This window comes from Cryptotermes secundus, unplaced genomic scaffold (genome assembly GCF_002891405.2).
Source record: "Cryptotermes secundus unplaced genomic scaffold, Csec_1.0 scaffold414, whole genome shotgun sequence".
In the NCBI taxonomy this organism is placed as follows: Eukaryota; Metazoa; Arthropoda; class Insecta; order Blattodea; family Kalotermitidae; genus Cryptotermes; species Cryptotermes secundus.
In genome coordinates this window covers 284,777-305,921 of record NW_019743151.1, presented here as the reverse complement: position 1 = coordinate 305,921, position 21,145 = coordinate 284,777, and the positions used below count along the sequence as shown (strand labels likewise).

Below are 21,145 nucleotides of genomic sequence, written 5' to 3'. Positions count from 1 at the left end.
AAGATCAGACCATTTCTGACCATGCTACATGTTTCGGCTATTGATAGCCATCATCAGGCAAACAGATTATTTACACACATATACACACCACTGAACTGCAGCGCCAACAAAATTGGACACAATATTATTAAAATATATAAAAAACGCTTGACGTAAAAAACACAATAAATCAAGTTATATAAAACGGAAGTATGATATAAAATAAGAATAAAATTCTTTTGGTTTTTACATCAACATGTCAGTCGTTGGTTTGTGATTTGTTTCGTTCCTATGGACAAGTTGGAATATTCATACTTATGCGTATATAAATTGTGTATGAGGCTTGTAATGTAGATGTAGTAAAGTAAATTATAATATTAGTCAGTGCCTCATCTCACAAAGTATTGTCCGTATTGTAGGGAATGTAAACGACTCATTTACATTTCCTACAGTACTGTCCCTACTGTCTGGCTTATAAAGGTGCTCACACATTATTAATAATTTATCAATGACTGTTTTCTCATACATAACAGACAAATTACTGTAATTGGGGGGGGGAAGGCACCAATCAAGCTTTTGACAGGACTAAAACCTTTGTATCCCACAATACATGTATTTTATTTCCATGTAACAGAGCTATAACTAGATATTAGAAAGACGTGCAGGACACATTTTGGATTCATTTTAATGCACCAGTCAGTTTAGGACATCATATCTGAATTAATTATTAATAATGTTTTTTTTTTTTTAATTTGATGTATCTATAAAAAATTTTAGAATGACAGTGAAAAATCAAAACTGCATTTACATAGAAAATAAGAGCAGATTGAATTCTTGGAATGCACATTTCCATCGGTTCAGGTTCTTTATCCTCTCTCATTTGTTCTTTACAAACATAAAGATTAAAATATTCAAAGTATGTACAATTTTGTCTGCTGTTTTGTATAGGTGTGAAACTTGCTCTGTCACATTAAGGGTGTTTGAGAATGGGGAATTTTACAAGTTTGACTCTGCACAAGATATTATCAGGATGATCAAATAAATCAGGACAATTTGGGCAGGGCATGTAGCATGCTTGGGAAAGATGGGAAGTGCATATATATAACTCTGGTCAGAAAATATGAAGGGACCGAATCAAAGAATGGAAGATAATATTAAAATGAATCTTATTCTTTACTGGCTTACAAGAGATTCCTTTTCCAGTGATATGTACTTGTAATAAGCCAAATGGGACTATACTGTCCCATTACATCATGCTGTTATTGAAAATGTTTTATATTCCTATTAACAGAACAGTTATTCAACATGTGTGTCTAAAACTTCTTAGGTTTCATAGACTGTCATACTGATACTGGTCACTGAATTATCTATGATTACTAACATTTCCCTGAGGACCAAAAATATCTTGGAATGCTGTTCTCTCCAAGTAGCCCTTCATACTCTGTTGTTTCATAAAACATGAAAATGATATTAATATATAAACATGTACTAGTGCAACACTTGTTCAGAATTCAACTAGAAGTCTCATTATTTGTTATAAAGGCTTTTGTACTATTAATATCCCCTGCTTTCTCTTGTGTTTCTTTCTGCTCCTACATGTTACTGAGGTATATTACATTTCACATATCCACATCAGAATATTATTAATACTCACAGAATAGACATGACACACTGACGCAAAAGACTGTGTGCTTGTTCATGACCAAGTACATAATTTATGTTCATGCAATGTATTAACACTCAACAGTTTGCTTCTATGGTAACCTGAATTGCATAATATCATAACTCTCATAATTATGAAACTCCTTGAAGTTCGAAGTACACACAAAATTCATACTTCACCCAGCACAGATGATTTATCATGAAGTCTGTTTACATCAATTCTATTCTGGGATTGTTCTGGATGAGACAATTGAGGCTATTAAGAGTAATCTTGATCGGCACTGAGGCAGGCATCCCATTGGCATATCAGCTGATGGATCTCCTCCATAAAGATCTTCTTGGGCTGCTGCTGTAACCACTGCACCACTACAGCCTTCATATCTTCTTTCAACCTAAATCTACAGCCCTTAGTACTTTCTTGGGGGCCGCCTGAACACATGGAGAATGCTGTGCCTTGGACAGTGTGGGTACATAGAAATGGCCATCGTCATGCAATATGATGACCCCCTCATAAGCATGCCAGAATGCTTCTGAGATACACATTTTCATACATACCACAAATTCTTCCACGAGTTTTGGCACCAACAACTGCATGGCACCTTGTTGGTCCTGTCTGGATGATTATGCACTGCTCCCATTTGCTGTAACACACCTGTTGTACAGCTTTTGGTCAGCTGGTGGTTTGTCACATGCACACAGCCATGTCATTACCTGCAACTTCCATATGCATTAGCAGCACCATAAATGGCTTTCATTTGAACAACACCTCATATATACAAAGCAACATAACATTATAAAACCACATTTTAATACCTACAATTGAAATTCTGTTCAAAAGTTTCTGAACGAATAAGTTATAACAGTCAGGTGACAGTAGATGTAACCCTTCTGGTTTTCTTTAAGGAAATTATATGAGAATTTCTTAATTCTTAGTAAATACAACAAAATGTACATGTTCAGTTATGTACTCTTCCCATATGTGTACTGGTTTGCTAGCTTTGCTATGGCACTGCAGGAAGTTCATTTAATTCAGTTTCCCATATGTGTACTGGTTTGCTAGCTTTGCTATGGCACTGCAGGAAGTTCATTTAATTCAGTTTCCCATATGTGTACTGGTTTGCTAGCTTTGCTATGGCACTGCAGGAAGTTCATTTAATTCAGTTTCCCATATGTGTACTGGTTTGCTAGCTTTGCTATGGCACTGCAGGAAGTTCATTTAATTCAGTTTCCCATATGTGTACTGGTTTGCTAGCTTTGCTATGGCACTGCAGGAAGTTCATTTAATTCAGTTTCCCATATGTGTACTGGTTTGCTAGCTTTGCTATGGCACTGCAGGAAGTTCATTTAATTCAGTTTCCCATATGTGTACTGGTTTGCTAGCTTTGCTATGGCACTGCAGGAAGTTCATTTAATTCAGTTTCCCATATGTGTACTGGTTTGCTAGCTTTGCTATGGCACTGCAGGAAGTTCATTTAATTTAGTTTCCCATATGTGTACTGGTTTGCTAGCTTTGCTATGGCACTGCAGGAAGTTCATTTAATTTAGTGTAACATAACAAGGACAGTAATATATTACCAATAGTTTGTCTTCACTACATAATGCATCTGAGACAAATTCACCTTACCACTGTAATCAGTCCTTGGTAATTTAATTTATAAACTGGTTTTAGTATAAGTACTAATTAGGAATGGCTATCATTTAATGTTATTTTCTTTTGTGCATCTGTGTTCTTTCCTTTTTCCCTCAACACTCGTTATTACAAATATTGCAGGGACCACCTTCACCTCATTTATATGAGGTAGCATTGTTAACTGCCCCACTCGACCACAAGAATAGGCAGAACAACTGTGAGTTCGTGTCTCCAAGTATCATGAATTTTTCACAGGAAAAGGCCTGGTAAGGTTAAATATCAGATAAGACGAGAAAGGGAGAACTTACTTTGGTGCCCAGTGGAAGGAGAATATCAGATGCACGAAAACTGTTTTAGTCTGAATAGTGTAATTAAATATATGTCATTCTCCTCCCATCACTTCTGCATGGGCCCCTGCAATGATTGGTGCTCTTTTTCTTATTTTACCTAATATTCAATTATCTGCATAATATTCTTACCTGTAAGTTACATCTTTAAACCATGAAATTTAGAATGAAAAAGTAAACAAGCTAGCCATCTCTCTAGAAGTGGTTTCATTCCCAAGTTTTAGTCTCGCACAATAAAAAATCAGTGAAAAAATATGTAATTGACACAGACTATGTTACCTTGGAACCAAAATTGTCTGTTGTTTGACAGACTGTTATTTGTTGTTGAATAGCAAATAACAACTGATCTGGCTCGGGATAGGGACCAGTGGAGGGCTCTTTTGAACATGATAATGAACCTTCAGGTTCCATAAAATGCTGGGAATTCTATCAAACAACAACAAAACACACCTGACCAGTAAAGATGATTTTGATAAAACTGACATTATATGACTAGGACCCTAGTGCACGTACTGTTTCTTTCCTGAAGATATCACCTATGTAGTTCTATTTAGATAGATGTCAAAAATTACTGAATTTAGACAAAATCCTTTAAGCCATTTTGTGTTATGGGGTCCATCTAAAGGGCCCTGATTTTTGGATGTTCCTATAACCCAGGCATTGCCCTATGACAAACTCTCACACATCAAATATGAATAAAATTCATCCAGCTGTTTGGGCACTAGCAAAAACACATGTTGAATCATACAGATTTGGAACCTCTACTGCATGTGTATAAATAGACCTGGCCTTTAATACTTAGCCTTAATGAGATGGCAAGCTTAAACAAATATTTTATGGTTCTTCACTGGGCTTTCAATTACACCTTTACTTTGAGGTACGAATTTATATGCAGCACCATAGAAATATGTATGAATTAAGATGTCATGCCAATAATTTCTAAGATTACATTTTTAATTTATATGTTATTGCTCTGCTACTTTCATTGACAGAGATAAGTGGAAAATTAAGGACAAATTATATGCCATTTCAATGCAAAAATAAACTCTATCTATGTGCAATAGCATGCACAGCAAATTAACACTTTTAAAGTAGAAGCACAAGGACGTATATACAAACAATTTTTTTTCAGATCTGCAGTGCATGAGATAGTATAACAGCAGAAGCATCTCAAGTTAGGACCACCGTTTTTCAACCAATGGTTCACAACTTAACATATGCTGGTCTGCAAATTCGAGTTAGCATTATAATATATATATATATATATACTTTACTGCTATTTTTTTCTACAGAGATCTCACTATATAACATAATTATGATTACTGGTCCTCCTTTCCATTATATACTGGCTGGACAATATGGAAGATTTGAAGCAAACTATTTCATATAACTTCTTATATAATTTTAATTTTTAAAGTTCAGTGTGGGTGATTAAGATGTTTCTTTGATTTAATATTGCATAAATGTTATAACTGTAAATAAAAATGTTTAGATAAGCTAGTAATAATTAATTTGGACCCTATTATTTGTGCTGTGCAATGTGACACAGACAGGGCACTCATATTTTGTAAACTGACTGTTGTTTTACTGGTCTGTGAATTAGAAAAAGTTGAGAACCATTGGTTATTCAGGGGGCATGCAGTAGCGTAGTTGGTTGAGGGGCTATGCTACAAGCCGAAAGGTCGCGAGTTCAAGTCCTGATGAGGTCATTGGATTTTTTTCAATTGACCTAATCCTACCATCCGCACTAAGCCCTGGGGTTTACTCAGCCTCTAACAGAAATGAGTACCAGAAATTAATTAAATAATTAATAAAGGCTGACAACCTTACCGCCAATTGTCTAGATAGTGTGGGACCCTCAACCACAACCCTATGGGCCTTCACGGCCTGTTACAGGGATACTTACTTACTTACCATTGGTTATTCATTTTGATGATGCAAGTTGGATCATACATTGAAAATGTGTGGACAGAAGAACATGCTATTATAATGCACAATATGGAATGTAATATAAAATGCTGAAGAGTGGCTAACAAGGAGGAGGACTAGTGATGTAAATTGCGTAAGATGAGAAAGGCATGAGCATTTACTGAAACATGCATGGCTGTGGCTTCTCAAACCCCAGATCCACCTCAGCACATTGTGCAGTGCAGTTTCCTTTCCATTCCTCCATATATTCATTCAAAATACCACCAGATCTTAAAATAACTCCAACAGAGAATCCATTGCTTTTAAATTGAAAATAAATTAGTTATATAGCAGTACAGATAGGTCAGTCAGTAAGGTAACAGGCAGGAGACCCAGACTCACTTATTCACCTCTGTCTTTCATGTAACTTAAAACTGTTCACAATCTACCTTTAATTTAAAATAATGTTAAAATTTCATCAATTGCTACATGTTTCAGCCTTACTTGGCCATCTTCAGGCAATTGTTTACTGTTCAAAAACTGTCACACTGCACTAGATCTTAAGTCAATATATTTCCATGCTATTGCATATCATTGCTCACACTAAAACATATTTGTTTGAGAATAATACTCTCTCTGATCTGCATTATTTTCCTTTTTTGGCGTCCATGTTTGTGCCCCCTTCATATGTATGTTCTCACTAGCTGGGCATATGCCCAGCTAGTGAGAACAGACATACAATGAGGGCACAAACATGGATGCCAAAAAAAGGAAAATGGTTTAAGGAAGTGAATGATGATGATAATGATAAAATTTCATGCACTTTCTTTTCAGTCTGCCATCTCCTCATTGGCAGAAAGCAGTGTTGGGTATTCTGTCAATGGCTGTACCAGCTCTTACTGGGCCTGTAATATTCGACCCCTCATCTTAAACAATTTACATGTAACTAGAGCATATGCCACTTACAAGCCTTAAACTTTGTATGTACTTAATTCATTCTTAACTTATACAGTTCTGTGTTCACCATGTTTCTTTGTTACATTCCATTCTGCTATGTAATCTGATTCACCAGGCTTTTACCTACAAATTTCCAACATTTCTGTATATTAATTCTGTAAAATAAAATACTATTGATAGAAAAGAAGATCAGTACAGCAACACTGGTTCAGAGGCCGGCAGAGGCAATATTTTTACTTAATGTTAAGACTGCTTAAGTTAACTCACTTGAACTCACTGATGCTCAGACAACTGATATGTTTGCTCATGGTGCATGCCAGAAATATTCTCAGTATCTCAATAAATTAGAAGCTGTATTGATACTGTCACTTGTATATTCAGTGAATTAAGACTGAACATGGACAGCCAGTTGTTCATAACTTGGTTTAATTCTTTGCCTTGTCTAATGTAATATTAGCAAATTGAATGTTCCTTCCGCATATAACATTCTAAAGATAGTACATTTAAACTGATGTACAGCCAGCAGTCCATAACTTGGTTTAACCCTTTGCTGCACCAAACATACAAAACTGTGGTGATAGTGTATTAACTGGTCTCTTAGGGCAGGGATAGTGCGAATTTAATAGCATAACAGAAAGTTACAAAGCATTTCACATTTCACAAAATGTTGAAAATAAAATGATAAGGTAGTATCTTAATTGTCTACATAAATACCCATACTGTAAATGTCCATGGTTGGAAAAATTTTACACCTTACACATATCAGGAATATGTAATATATCTTTAAAAATTTTAGGTAATGTGACTTTGAGGTGCACAACCCTTCATGAGGAGCTAACAGTCACCTAGCTATCAAGAAATTCCAATTTTAGGCAACTGTTAAAAAGAAAGCTTGAGATTCAACCTGTCTTAGAATCTTGTTGTTAGAAAAAAATTTAATACAGGGAAGGTAATGAAATATTAGCAATTGCTATTTCCAAACATATAAACATGATGGAACTTTTTTAGATGTGATTCTGCATACCTCACTGGCCTTATGTTAATTTGCTGCAGCAACAAATCTGTTGTAAACTGTCATGCTACATATATCACACTGCATACAGCCATAAATTACTTTCTCTCTTATTTTGTAAAACATTCATAAGATCACAAACATTCCAAATCAAAGTTATACATCTTTAATGAGATTCATATTTTATGCCATATGCTACTTATTTGTAAGACAGTCCATTCTTTAAAATCAGACTACAATTAGAACTTCACGTAGTGGGTATATAGGAGCAATACAAACCAAAATAATTTCTCTTGATAAGTCTCAGTACAGACTCCAATACCAAACCACTGAAATCAGTTTAGTAGTCATGTGTACTCACTCTGAGCAAAGCAGTACACAAGACTGTTGGATACTTTCTCCTCATTTTCTGGAAAAAGCATTCTAAGAACAGCAGCGCAATCTTTACTATGTATAAGTAGGCACACACAGCAACGAATTAAAGTGGCTTGCAGTAAATAGTATCTACCACTGTGTAGGCCGGTAGGTCTACTTCTACCCTGAACATGGAAGCAGTATTTTCTTTAAAAAATCTTTCTATCATACCACAGGGTGTCAAAATCCACAAAACCACATATTTATGTATTTGGTCATGTAAAACTGAGCAAATGGAAATGGTTGGTTCAATACAGCTTCTGCATCTGTAGTGCATTTTTCTTGGGTTGTGAAGTTGAAATATATTTATGTATATGGAACAATTATTAAAACTGATTATTCAGTTTTATGAACTCTGGATTATTATCATTATTAGTTGTTATTATTAAAGTTGTTTCAGCTGCAATATATTGTATAACACTTGAACTTATCAGCTCATTTGTTTATACATTTCTTGTAACTATAGTGCTTATGTGATAAGGGCAGTGACCCATGTTGTTTATCAGAGAAAATAATATATTTGTATGGATTTACAAATACTGTTGTCCAACAGACTTTAGAAACTGCGCCAAATATTATGTAGCAAAACTTATTCTTAGTCATTTTCAGTGCCAAAGAAAACTTATCAAGAACCCAATACTAGACAGTCAATAAAAATCTGATAGTGGCTTCCAAGTTTCCGTCCAAGGAACAAAAAAAGTGCATACTGTGTATCATTCAGACAAATAAACTGTGACCACTGTCTATTTATTGGTCAGTGAATCCTTGAATAGTTGCATCAAATGGCAGATTGAAATGTTTCTCTTGTCACATTCTGTCTTTTGTATGTTTGGATTGCATTGGCCTTTGTGATGTGTAAGTATAGTGTGAAAAGTTTATTTTTAATTATTTTTCTATTTTCAGAAATTTAGTGAATAGTTACAGAATGTTAATATATTAATATGTGCCTTATATATTCGCCTGAAGGTTCTTCTATGTGACTATTAGCATTTATGAAAATATTGTGCACCACTAAAACACAGGATCAACTCTTGAATTAAACCTTTGTATAGTTTTAGTGTTTGTCTTTTCTACGTGATTTTTCTGGGTTGTTTAAATTTTATTGCTTATGACACATTGTTCAGATAAAAATGGGAGAAATAATTCCATCCTGAGGGTACATGTTTATGTTTCTTTTGCTGTGCTCACTGAAACTGAGCTCTATTAAGGAGCATTTACCATGACACTAGAGCAGCATTTCCCAATCATTCTTGTTGAAACTACTGTATTCTATTCATAGAGCAGCCTCATATATGCTAAAGTATATGTTCTTATAACTGAGTGGCAATATTAGAATGTCTTACATAAAATGGAATTAAAATAAACATTAGTAAGATATAAGGTGTACAGTCTGAAGTTCATTATGAGTAAGACCCACAAAGAACTAACAGACTTTCAAATTATATTACAGAGAAAAAATAACTGATAATTGTAGCATATTTCACTACCACTATTTCACACAGTTTCAATAATACAGGGTATATGATATCAAAGGAGATGGTAATATGATATGAATGGTGAGTAGGTGATGAGTTGGACTATTTGAATTTGTCTTGAGAGACCGACGAAAAACATGAAAATGGGGGGTTATGAGATCCTGTAGCCCTCTAAATTCTGAAAACAAGTCTAGAGTGTCACTGCCATGCAAACCTGCTTGGTACAGAGAGAAAGAGTTGGATTTTCTTAGAATTTAACTAGAAGAACCTGTTCTTTGTCTGGGATATGGTTGCTTTTTCTGTCAATGTCATAATGCACAGTGGTTAAAAATTTAACCACTGATGATCCAATTTATGATACCATGTGCTGTAGAAGTATGAACAATTTAAAAGTCCAAGATGCAGCCAGCAGATGGATTAGAGCCTCACTTTGCCAAAAATCTGCATTTTAATAATTCATATACGCCACATTGCAATAACAAGCACTCTAAGCACATAAGAACACTGTAGTCATGTGTATAAATTCAACAAGTTTTTGCACATTTTACTGTTTTAAAGCTTAAGGAAAAATCTGAGTTACAGAAGTTACAAAGTTTAGTACGATAAATAAATGAATTTATTATGTAAAACACATCTGGTCTCACCTCTATAGGAATCAGACTGGCAATATGGGAATGTTCCTTTCTGGGAGCATACTGTAATGCACTTTGTTCTAATCTGTGTTTATAATTTCCTGGATGAAGACACACAGTTATGGTAAGCTACTGATCATCAATAAGGTCACACCATATAAGAAGTGACTCTGTGATCGGAGCTTATGCACTGACAGAATTCAAGCAAGTAATAGAAAGTCATCCAGTATTCTTTGGTACAGGTTGAAACATGCACAAGCTTTGCAAAGTAAAGTTATCTTTTAACATAAATCAGACATCCTAGAAGTTGTTCTTGAGATTCTTTATGTGACTTTATCCCCTTGTGAGCTATGAATTTTTAGGGAATTCAGGACTGCTTGACTAACTAGAAAATATGTCTGTCAATTTGTAAATATGTGAAAAAGCACTGTGGCAGTTTTATTTATGGTTTATTTATTGAAGCTCTCAATAACTGAAAATATATAGCACCAAATGGTATGATAAGTAGTGAATAATGAATGTGGAAGGAAGTGATCATAGAATAATTTTACACACACAAAATTCTCAGTCATGATAGCTATCTCCAGGCCAAGGATAGCTCTGTGCCATATCATTTTCTTACAACTTTCAATGCCTGATGCACTTTCTTCTTCATTCAAACATTTATCCAGTGCAGCAGATTATGCTTGTTGGTGAGAAGACATACTCTCTTTTTCCTTTTACATAGAGACTTCAAATGCCTGCATTCAACTTACAGTTTTCCTTTTTTATTACAAGTGTTTTGAAACAAAGCATTTAGATCTGGAAAAAAGTAAGGTGAGACCCCAGTAATAACTGGAACAATATTCCATGTATAAGAGAGCACTAGCATTCACATTCTGTATATTAAGTTACATGTCATATTTCACCTGCTATCATAAAGCTTATATAATTTTATTACAACTATTTCTTATTTCCCCTGGGATACACTGCTGAAAAACAAACCTTCCTTTGGTATGTTAAAATTAATTCAACCAAGGCCAAATTTTCTGTAGGTTGGTATAATGTGGAAAAGATATTATTCACATGCTCAAAACACCCTTTGACTTTCAAAATCTGGAATTGTTCTGCCTGATTGATGTTCATTATTTTCAAAATAAAGAGATTTCAGTATATGCAGCAACTTGTCACTTTCAAGAGAGCATAATACAGCCCCTTAGTTGACAACAAACAAAACATTGCAGCCAAATGGTTAGCACTCCTGCTTTGAATTTACAAGGTCTGGGATCAAGTTGCAGCTATCCTCAATGAGGTTTGCATGGTTTTCCTCAGTTCTTGCACATAAATTATTTAAATTACGCCACAATCATTTCCTTCCACAGCCTTTCCAAGTCATTATTCACTAATCACTGCATCATTTGACACTACAAGGGACAGAAAACACACCTGCTGCCTAATCATTGTGACCCATCAGAAAGAGATATTGAGCAATATATTTCATCCTTAGCGACATCCAGTTGCCAAGTTCCCTTCTCTCTGAACACACTGTTGGTAATGGCAGCTTGACTATACCAAAATAATAATGGACCAAATTTTCAGTTATTTAATGACATTTTATCAACTGCTCTGGCTATCTACCATCAACAATAGAGTGATGAGTGAATGACATAATGGAAGGAATGTTTAAAAAATCAGTCATGAGCTATTTTCAAACAACATTCCTGCATTTCTCTCGAATAATCAAGGAAAATGGAAACCTCACTAGGGATAAATGATCTGTCTGAAGTGCTTGGAGATGGCATTTTCCATTTATGAAGCAGGAATGATAATCACTCAAACACAGATTTTAGTAAAATAATGCTGTGTAATCACAGTAAATTGTAGTTGATGGAATATATTGACATGATGTTCAAGAACATGATTCAAGCCAGTTTTGCTAAAAATGTGCAACTATAAGTCTAACAACTTACATAAAATTGATCCATATAATGTGTGCCAAAATTGATGACTTTACTAAAAAGGGGCAGAATTGTATAAAAGGATTCAAACTGCATCCAAAAACTTAACAGCAGTACTTACACACTGATTTTAAATCCCTGGCTACCACACACATTGACAAAAGTATGGGGCAAATTTTTATATAGAGAGGGGTCCAAAAAATGTACTCACTCTTTGATAGTCGACATCTTTAGAACAAAATGACATGTAGTTACATTTCTTGTGTGGAGAGAGTCATTGTATGTGTTTGAAGTGACCACCATCAGCGACTCAACAGCGTCAATGCCGCTGAACTGCTGAGCGAACTATGGCTGTCAGTGTGTCCGGTGTGAGGGCTGCACACGATACTTTGATGGTTTCTCATAGCGCGGTCATTGTAGCTGGCTTTTGTTGATAAACCTCATCCTTCAAGGTTCCCCATAAGTGGAAGTTGAGAGGTTTTAGGTCTGCAGACCGTGGTGGGTACTCAGTAGCACCTCTTCGACCTATCCATCATCCAGGTCGTCCAGGTAGAGTGTCATCAAAGTATGCCCTGACATCTCGATGGTAGTGAGGTGGAGCACCATCTTGTTGTAGGTAAAATCTCTCATTTCCAAACAGCTTTTGAATGGCAGGGAAAATCGTTGTCTGAAGCATATCGAGATACACCTGACCAGTGTTGCAACACCACAGCATTGGAAGCTGGACTTGTTACTATCTGTGGTTGCCCAGATCTTTGCTTATGCACATCATGAACAGTACTGTCAGCTTCAAATTTATCCCGAATACGGGCAATTGTTCGACATGTTGGTTTAATGTTTTTGTACTTCCAGTACCACTTCAATACAGCCTTGCATTGCTCAAAGAACCTTTTAGTCATTGTTGCTGCTGTCTTCTGCTCGCAGCGCGCACGCAGCATGACATTCATGTGACTCATGTGACCTTCACCATCTGTTGAGAAAACATTACACTGCACTACTGCGCAAGAATTGTAACTACATGTAATTTTGTTCCAAAGATATTGACTATCAAAGAGTGAGTATATTTTCTAGGACCCCCCTGTATTTGCATATATTTCTTTAGGACTAGGGAAGGTGACAGAAAACACGACACAAAAGTCACATATTTACATACACTACATAGTTGCCAAGGCAGCAAAGGCAAAGAAATAAATGAAATTCATACTGTGTTATTTAGTAGAACACTGGGTCAGATCCTTAGACACAATCCAAAAACTCAGCCAATAAATGTGAAGATTCATCTCGGGGGAGATGCTGCACTGGAGTCTCCTAAGGTCTTAAAAATGATTTTAGATTTTCTGTTACATTTGGATGGTCAAATCCAAGGTTAAAAATATACCTGTGCCATATATCACGGAACATTAAAAGGTTCATAAATGAATCATGTAAACTGGTAACATCTACATTGTACCTTTGCTAATATTATCGTTTCTACTCCTACAGCTGGATTCCAACTTCAGCAGTCCAAATATAGAACAAACTAATTTCTAGAGGAAGTATATATGAGATGGTCTGTTAAGAACATGCAAACTACTGTATATAAAGACAAATTGCCTACCTCTGGCCTGCCTGTGTTCATTGTTCTTAAAAGTGTTAAGATGCATTCAGTAAACAATGTGATGTCTACTCTGATAAATGTGAACCATGTTTCTTGTTCTCTTATGTTGGAAGTAGTGAGTACATGATTTAGTGCTAATTGACGCAATAAAAGTGAAATATATGTTTTGCAATGATTAATGATCTTTTGCAGTGTTTCTCAAACAGTAAAGCAGTTTTTGCACGTGGAGAACAACATGCCTAATGAAACACAATTCTGATACTGTGTAACATATAGGATTCCTTCAGGAGCATAAAAAATTAAGATGACTAAATGACCACTGGAGAGACCAAGGACTAGTGGAGATATCAAGTTGTGCAGGATATACAAAACAGTATCGAAAAAAAAGGACACAAAAAGAGAGAAGTACCTATATCCCCAGCCCTATGCAAATTCCCTGTTCATGTGATCTCATATTAATCATATTAATTTTAAGACTAAAACATAAAGAAATTATTTGTTAGACAGAAGAAGAATTCTAAAAGGCTAATATGAATGATATGAAAGTTAAGCAAATTATGTATTTTTGAATGAAAATTGAAGGTAACTGTAAAAGATTTTTAGTATTAAAGATCAATAACAAAAATAGTTTTTAATGGAGGTATATTAATACAAGCAAGCATAATAGACCGCTGTAGGTTGCAGTGCAAGGGCTGAGAAGGCCTACCCCTCATACATTCATTCATTCATGTATTAATACAATTACTGACGTTCTGAACATTATTCATCATCCTGTTTTTTTATTTAAAAACGTTTAGGAGACTGCAGTCTGTCTCCAACCTCAGGTAAAAGCCTATTCAATTGTGCCCATTCGGTAGAGCTAGTCTCAATGGCGAGACCAGTTTCCAAAACGTTGCAAAAAGACAATGAAAAAACACAACAGGATGAAGGATAATGTCCAAAAAGTCAGTAACTGTAATAGGAAACTGGTTGTAAAATGGACAACCATGAGTCAAATACCAGAATTACACCCGTGGGATTGTCAAGGTTCCAATAGACAACCACTTCGGAAAGTCTGTGGGCCCTGAAAAGGGCCGTTTGTTCCTTTCTAGTAGGCCAAGTTTTACGGCCGTTCAGCTGGCCTGACTGGCTGGTGATGTAGTGCTGCATGCGCCAGTAGAAACAGCTGCCCATGGTGTGGTTGCTGGAGTTGTGGAAGCTGCGTTAGTTGCCTGGTCGCAGAGTGTGGTCGCTGGAGACTTGCGGCAACTACGTTGGTTGCCTGGTTGCAGAGAAGAGCTGATGACTCTGATGACTGATCGCTCTGAACTGAATGTGATCACTGACTAATGTGAGTCAAAGTCAAAGTCATGTTGCAACTGATGGTCAGTCAGTCTGTCTGTCTTGGTGTTGAGCCCCAGCTGGGGCGCCCTCTCTGACGAGAGGTGGGTCTGTCATTTGTCAGTCTTAGTCAGTCCATTGTCAGTATTGACATATACTAGGTGGTTCAAATATGACTGGGACTGATTTTTTTTGTAAACAAGCTGCACTGCGCAGCAGCTGTGCGACCTTGAGAGAGTGAAGCCACAACCTCCACCCTCCCTCCTGTTAGGGTTAGAACCTGTTCAGTCCTGTCTGGAAGTTGCTAGAGTGATGAGTGAACAGAAGGTACCGCAGAGCGTGGAACAACGCATTGTGATTAAATTTCTCGTTGGAGAAAATGTCCCATCCACTGAAATTCACCACAGACTCCAACAACAGTATGGGGAAGAGTGTCTCTCAGAGACCCGTGTGTTTGAGTGGTGTAAGTGCTTCAGAGAGAGCAGAGAGCACGTGGAGAATCAACCGCATGATCGTCGGCCGTGAACATCCATCACCAAGCCAAACGTTGATCGTGCAGACACACTTATTCGTGAGAATAGGCGCATCACTATCAAGGAACTTGGAGCAATGCTGTCCATCAGTGTTGGTAGTGTAGAAGACATCATGAAATACCACCTGCACTATCGCAAGGTGAATGCATGGTGGGTACCACGCACTCTTATGGACGTGAACAAAATGGTGCGCATGCAAGTTGCCAGTCGTCTCCTACAGCAGTTTGTAGACGAAAGTGATGCATTTTTAAAGTCTGTAGTGACCACCGATGAAACGTGGCTGCACTACTTCATTCCCGAGTCCCAGCAATCATCACGCGAGTGGCGGCATACCAGTTCTCCCAAACCCAAGAGAGCGCAGAGAAGCCGTTCAGCAGGAAAAGTGATGGCAACGTTCTTCTGGGACTGGCAGGAGGTTATCCATGTAGACTTTCTGACAGATGCCAGAACAGTCAATGGAGCTTATTACTCAGACCTCCTGGCAACAGACGTGAAGGAAAAGATCTGATCCAAGCGGAAGATATGTGGAAAGCGGGTAGCCTTCCTTCAAGACAATGCATGCCCCCATACGGACAAAACAACAATGGAAACCCTCCGGAAATTGAAATGGAACCTTCTGACACATTCGCCGTACAGTCCCGATTTGGCACCAAGTGATTTCTACATGTTTGGAAGACTCAAATCAGACTCGCAAGGCATGCAGTTTGTGGACAACGGCGCCGTCATCCAGAATGTTCGGGAGTGGATACGCCGCCAACCACAAAACTTTTTTGAAAATGGCATCAGGATGCTTCCAGAACGTTGGAAAAAATGTGTTGACTCCGGAGGGGAGTACATTGAAGACTGACATGTGCAAGTAAGTGTTTGGCAATTTTGCTTAAAAAAAAAAATCAGTCGTGGTCATATTTGAACCACCTTGTATTTACAATTTAATTCTAGTCTTAATTACTATTTCTATGTATAATAATTACAAGGCCTCTGTCAGTCCAGGCTTTGTACAGCAGATTATGCCCCATTTATAATAGTAATCGCTACCACGGCAGTCTAGTCACTGGAATGGTCGTATGCCTGACCGCCGCCAAGTTTGAGCCACTTATACTTTCTATGTCGGGCTTCACCTTGACCAATAATGTGAACATTCTCATTTTCATTTTGTATGACTTCTGCTTGTTGCCTGCATAATTTTGTTATGTAATCATACATGTATGGAATTTTGAATGCCATGTGCAATTCGCGGACCGGTGTGCGCCTTGGAAAATTGCCAATCGTGCGGAGAACCTTGTTTTGCAGGCGCTGCAATTTCACTAGATGGGTGTCTGCCACAGACTCCCAGGCAGAACTAGCATAAGTCGTTGCTGATCTAATAAGAGCATTGTGGAGGGTCAATTTAATGTTAGCGCTCAATCGTGCACTTTTGAATAGGGAATATACTCTAATGAATATTCTGAAGGCCTTGGCTTCGATCATTTCTATGTGTATATGTGTAATCTCTAAGTAACTCTCTTATCAAAGATTACACCTAGATATTTTGCACTATTTACAAATGGAATATTTTGTCCATTAAGAGTAAGAAAAGACTCAGGTGGTCAATACCCACGAGAGAAGTAGACCCCCCTGAGTCTTATCTTCATTAATTTTTATATTCCAGCGCTTACACCAGGTCTCCATTGAGCTGAGACCGCGCTGGAGTTTTCTAACAATAAAACCCTCCTTGTGATCTGTCGCATATAGACAGGTGTCGCCCGCAAAGAGGGCCAGGTGAACACCACGAGTTTGGGGGGCATCATTTAATACAAGTTGAAAAGAGTAGGGGAAAGGACAGAACCTTGTGGCACCCCTGTTTGCATTTCCCTTGGCGTTGACATTTTGCCTTCAACAGAGACCCTGAATGTACACTGAGAAAGAAAGGACCAAATAAGCTTGGTCAAACAGTTAGAGAATTCCAATTTTGATAACTTACACAGCAAGCCTGAGTGCCATGTGGTATCAAAGGATTTTTCAATGTCCAAGAACACTGCAGCCGTAGACATTTTATTGTTGAAATTAAGGGTTACGTGGTCCGCCAGCCTCATACATTGCAATGTCATGCTGTGACGTGCACAAAAACCAAACTGGCTTGCATTGAGCAGGTCTCTTTCTTCAATATGTTTTTGGAGGAAATTCAAAATTGCTTTTTCGAATAATTTTCCTGTCATGGACAGGAGGCTGATCAGACGTAAATTTTGAGGAAATTTCAGGTCTTTACCGGGTTTGGGTAAAGTTATTACTTTTGCTTCCTTCCAAGTGCTTGGAAAATGAGACAGCCGAAAGCAATGATTAAATAAATGGGTTAGATGAACCAATGGTCGCCTTGGAAGGAGCCTGAGGCATTCATTTGGGATGCCGTCAATTCCACAGGCCTGTTTTAATTTCAGGGAATTTATTAATTTCTGAACGTCACATGGTCTGATCCTTTGAGGGGGGTTTTCGTCTACGGTTTCTAGCAGAACTTTTACTCTAGCCTCCACCCACTGTTCATGGTTATCGTTGCACAGATCATGCAGGGTGAACTGAATTTCCGAACAGTCGGCAATTGCATTGGCTTTATCAGAAGGGTGAAATTTAAGTCCAGAAGAACCATGAATAGCAGTTGGTGCCCTTGGTCCGTCTCTCTTTAAGAGAGATTTTGCAATGGGCCATATACCCTGAGGTGTGACTTCAGTGTTACCTATTTTTGTTTCCCACCGTTCAAGTGCCCTTTTACGGGTCATTCGTCTGATTGATTTGGTGACCCAATTGACTGCCACTTTACACGCTGGAGCCCTGGTTTCTTGCCACAATTTTCTTATCCTCTGCTTATATTTTATCAAACGATCTAGACCAGGTAGATCATTGTTTATATCTGAAAGTGTAACTTTACTTGTCGACAACCTATATGCCGAAGCAATAGAGGCTGCAAAGTCGCATGCCGCTTTATTGGCTTCTACCCCCGAATTAATTTCTAGACGATGACATCTGACACTGATATTTTGGTGAACCACAATGTCTAACACGTCACCATTTCCTGCAGGGGAATAATGAGTGGGGCACTGTGGAGCTGAGATTTTGGAATCACTCTTATCAAATAAATCAATGAGTTTCAAGCCTGAGGGGTTTGAAACTCTGCTATTCCAAAATGGGTGCTTAGCATTCAGATCACCTGCCAAAATAGTCTTACGTCTAAAGCTTAAGAGCTCAGTGATGTCAGCATCACCCCAGGCTCTGCCTGGAGATTTGTAAACAGCTGCAAGCAGTACTTCACTATTACAAATTGGTATGCACACCCCTGTCGCTTCTACTGAAACAAGGGGTGGTAGGACTACATGGTTATGGGGAATGCCTTTTCTGCCCGAGTGGCGGTTGATTCTATAAAAGTGGTAATTTGGAATAAAAAACCTCTCGTGAGTTTTCAGATGTGTCTCTGAAAACGGCCACATCTACGTGTAGGCCTTGCAGCTGTTTACTGAGCTCATAGCGCCGCCTCGCAATGCCATTCGCATTAAATGCTATGACTTTGAGGGGCCTATGAACTCTAGTGGCCATTTTGTTTAATTAGGTTTAGAACAATTTTAGTAATGGCCATTATTTTTTCCTCCTCAGACACTGCACCACTGACCTCTGACATTATCTGCTGTACTACAGTCACTACTCTCAACATATTGTCGAGGGATTGACCGTTTACATGAGTAGCCTGAACTGACTGACCTGTTTCCTTCTGCAGTACAGGGACCAGTATAATCTGCTTCCTTGTTGGCGGTGGAGCCACTGGAACATGGCTTTCCTGAGAACGCTGTTGCTGCTCTACTGTACTGCCTTGGAGTGCCGCCGCAAAGGAGACACCTGGAGTGACGATGATTGAAGAGAACACCCTCCCTGTGGTAGTTTTGGACGTTCTCTGAGCCTTCCTTTTCTGTTGCTCCTCCTTGGCATGTTTGCAACCCCGATAATTGGTGGGATGCAGCTTTTCTCCTTCCGCTAATCGGCAGTTGCAACATACTCGGGTGGAGGCAGAGTTCTCCTTTTCTGGGCACTCCTTGTGTAGGTGGCCACCTCCGCACCACAAACAACGTGGGGGTTGCTTGCAGTTTGCCCAAACGTGGCCGAACTGCTGACAGTTATAACATTGGGTAAGCCCGTTTTGCGCTTTGTACGCCTCTACCCTGATGGCAATGTGGCAGAGGTTGGTTAAGCGGAAGAGTTCTTGGGAGGGTCACAAGGAACAAGGGAAGATTGATGGTCATTGCTCCTTCTGGAGGCGTCCGACAACTGGTTGACATTTGTTTGACGTTAATAACGTCAAAACCCAGACTCACCAGACCATCAGAGATATCCTCTGCTGGAGTATTTTGCGGGAGGTGACGGATGACAGCTTTAATGAGTTTTTCGGATTTTGAATTATAGGAAAAGTAAGCAAGATTTTTATCCTCCAGGAATTTCTTTATGGCTGAAAAGTCCGCCATATCTTTTGTGACAATTCTGGTCACACTCCTGGTGTTGCGGAACTCAAAATTGCCATTGACAAATACCTTTGATATTCCTCTGCAACTGTATCTGATTAGTTGTAGAGGTTAGTACAATGGGAGGAGGCCTACCTGACCGGCTGCAAGATGACTGCTGCTGTTGCTTGTCGGTTTTCTCCTCCACGACATCCATTTCTGTTTTCCTTAGGGGTGCAAAAAAGTTTCTTGTTATTACTTCACCCTGGGATTTTATCCTAGGGTCCCTCGGGCTAGGTGACGGCTTCGGCTTTTTCTTCTGTTCATCTGAGGTGTTTCGCTTACGCCTTCTTTGCTTGCGAAATTCCTCAGCTGATTCTTCTTTTTGTTCCAGGAGGGGCGACTCTCGCATCTCCCTGTGGATGGCAGCATAGAGGCGCAGCATGACTGTAAAGAGAGCCTTACTGTCGGGGTGCTTACAGAGCACTGTCCTCTCGGCCTCGGATTTCGTTATTAGTTTATTCCATTATTTCTTCCTGGCAGTCAGGATTACTATTTGTTAAGTTTACATGGTTCCTCTCAAAGGAAGCCACGATTGCCTTCAACCGCGTTTCACACAAGGTCGGCTCCGTCATTTCGCCTGCTTGATAGTCCGTTGCAGACGGGACGGCCCCCACCTCCGGTGCACTAGCCATGCCAGTCACTGTATAGTTTTTTGACTCTATCCTAACTATGGCTGATGCACGAGGGCTCCCACACACAGACGCGATACGATTTGGGACGATATAGCACTCGGGACGAAAGCGGCTGTTTACCGAGTGGGCCGCGCACACAGACGCGACACTCGGAACTCGGGAATCTTTGACACCCGATAACCAGCTGGCCATGACTCACACTCAATCAGTATCTATACGTACGTGAAACGACATGGGTAGCGAAATGGAACAAGTAATAGAGTTCATCAAAGAAAATGCTTTATTGTACGATTCTCGTCATCCGATGTACAAGGATTCACGTGCTAAGGATAGAAAGTGGAAGGAATTGGCTGTTACAATGAACAGAGATAGCAAGTAGAAAAATCTGTATATATTTATATAGGGTTAAGTATACAGTAACTGTGGGCATTCTTAGTGTAGGCTATGCACAAGTTCCGTTCACTAACACGAATTCCAGGGGCAGTCATCTAGTTGAAGTACGCAACAAACCGCTCTCTAATGGCGTAGCTAACGTTTGCCACCCTTGGGAGACGTAAAGGCTGGATAGGGAACATTTCTCCTTCCAATGGCTC

At 38.6% G+C, this 21,145-nt stretch overlaps 1 protein-coding gene and 1 long non-coding RNA gene across 11 annotated transcripts in view; both read left to right on the top strand.

Moving 5' to 3' along the window:
• LOC111873860 (hepatocyte nuclear factor 4-gamma) overlaps window positions 1–14,052 on the top strand; it is a 156,697-nt gene extending 142,645 nt beyond the window's left edge. For 8 of the 10 annotated variants that reach the window (XM_023868897.2, XM_033755235.1, XM_033755232.1 and 5 more), the window contains exons 10-11: window positions 3,413–3,537; window positions 13,743–14,052. In XM_023868897.2, the coding sequence (XP_023724665.1) occupies window positions 3,413–3,537; window positions 13,743–13,809 (192 nt within the window). In that variant the 3' untranslated portion in view covers window positions 13,810–14,052. Of the gene's footprint in view, window positions 1–3,412; window positions 3,538–4,750; window positions 5,318–13,742 lie in introns of those variants that run through there. The other 2 variants (XM_033755236.1, XM_033755240.1) reach the window with 2 other exon arrangements.
• A 5,140-nt stretch (window positions 14,053–19,192) lies between these two features.
• Window positions 19,193–20,805, top strand: LOC117283040. The gene is made up of 2 exons (XR_004514039.1): window positions 19,193–19,548; window positions 20,252–20,805. It is a non-coding gene; the product is annotated as an uncharacterized LOC117283040 (long non-coding RNA).
• The last annotated feature ends 340 nt before the right edge of the window (window positions 20,806–21,145 follow it).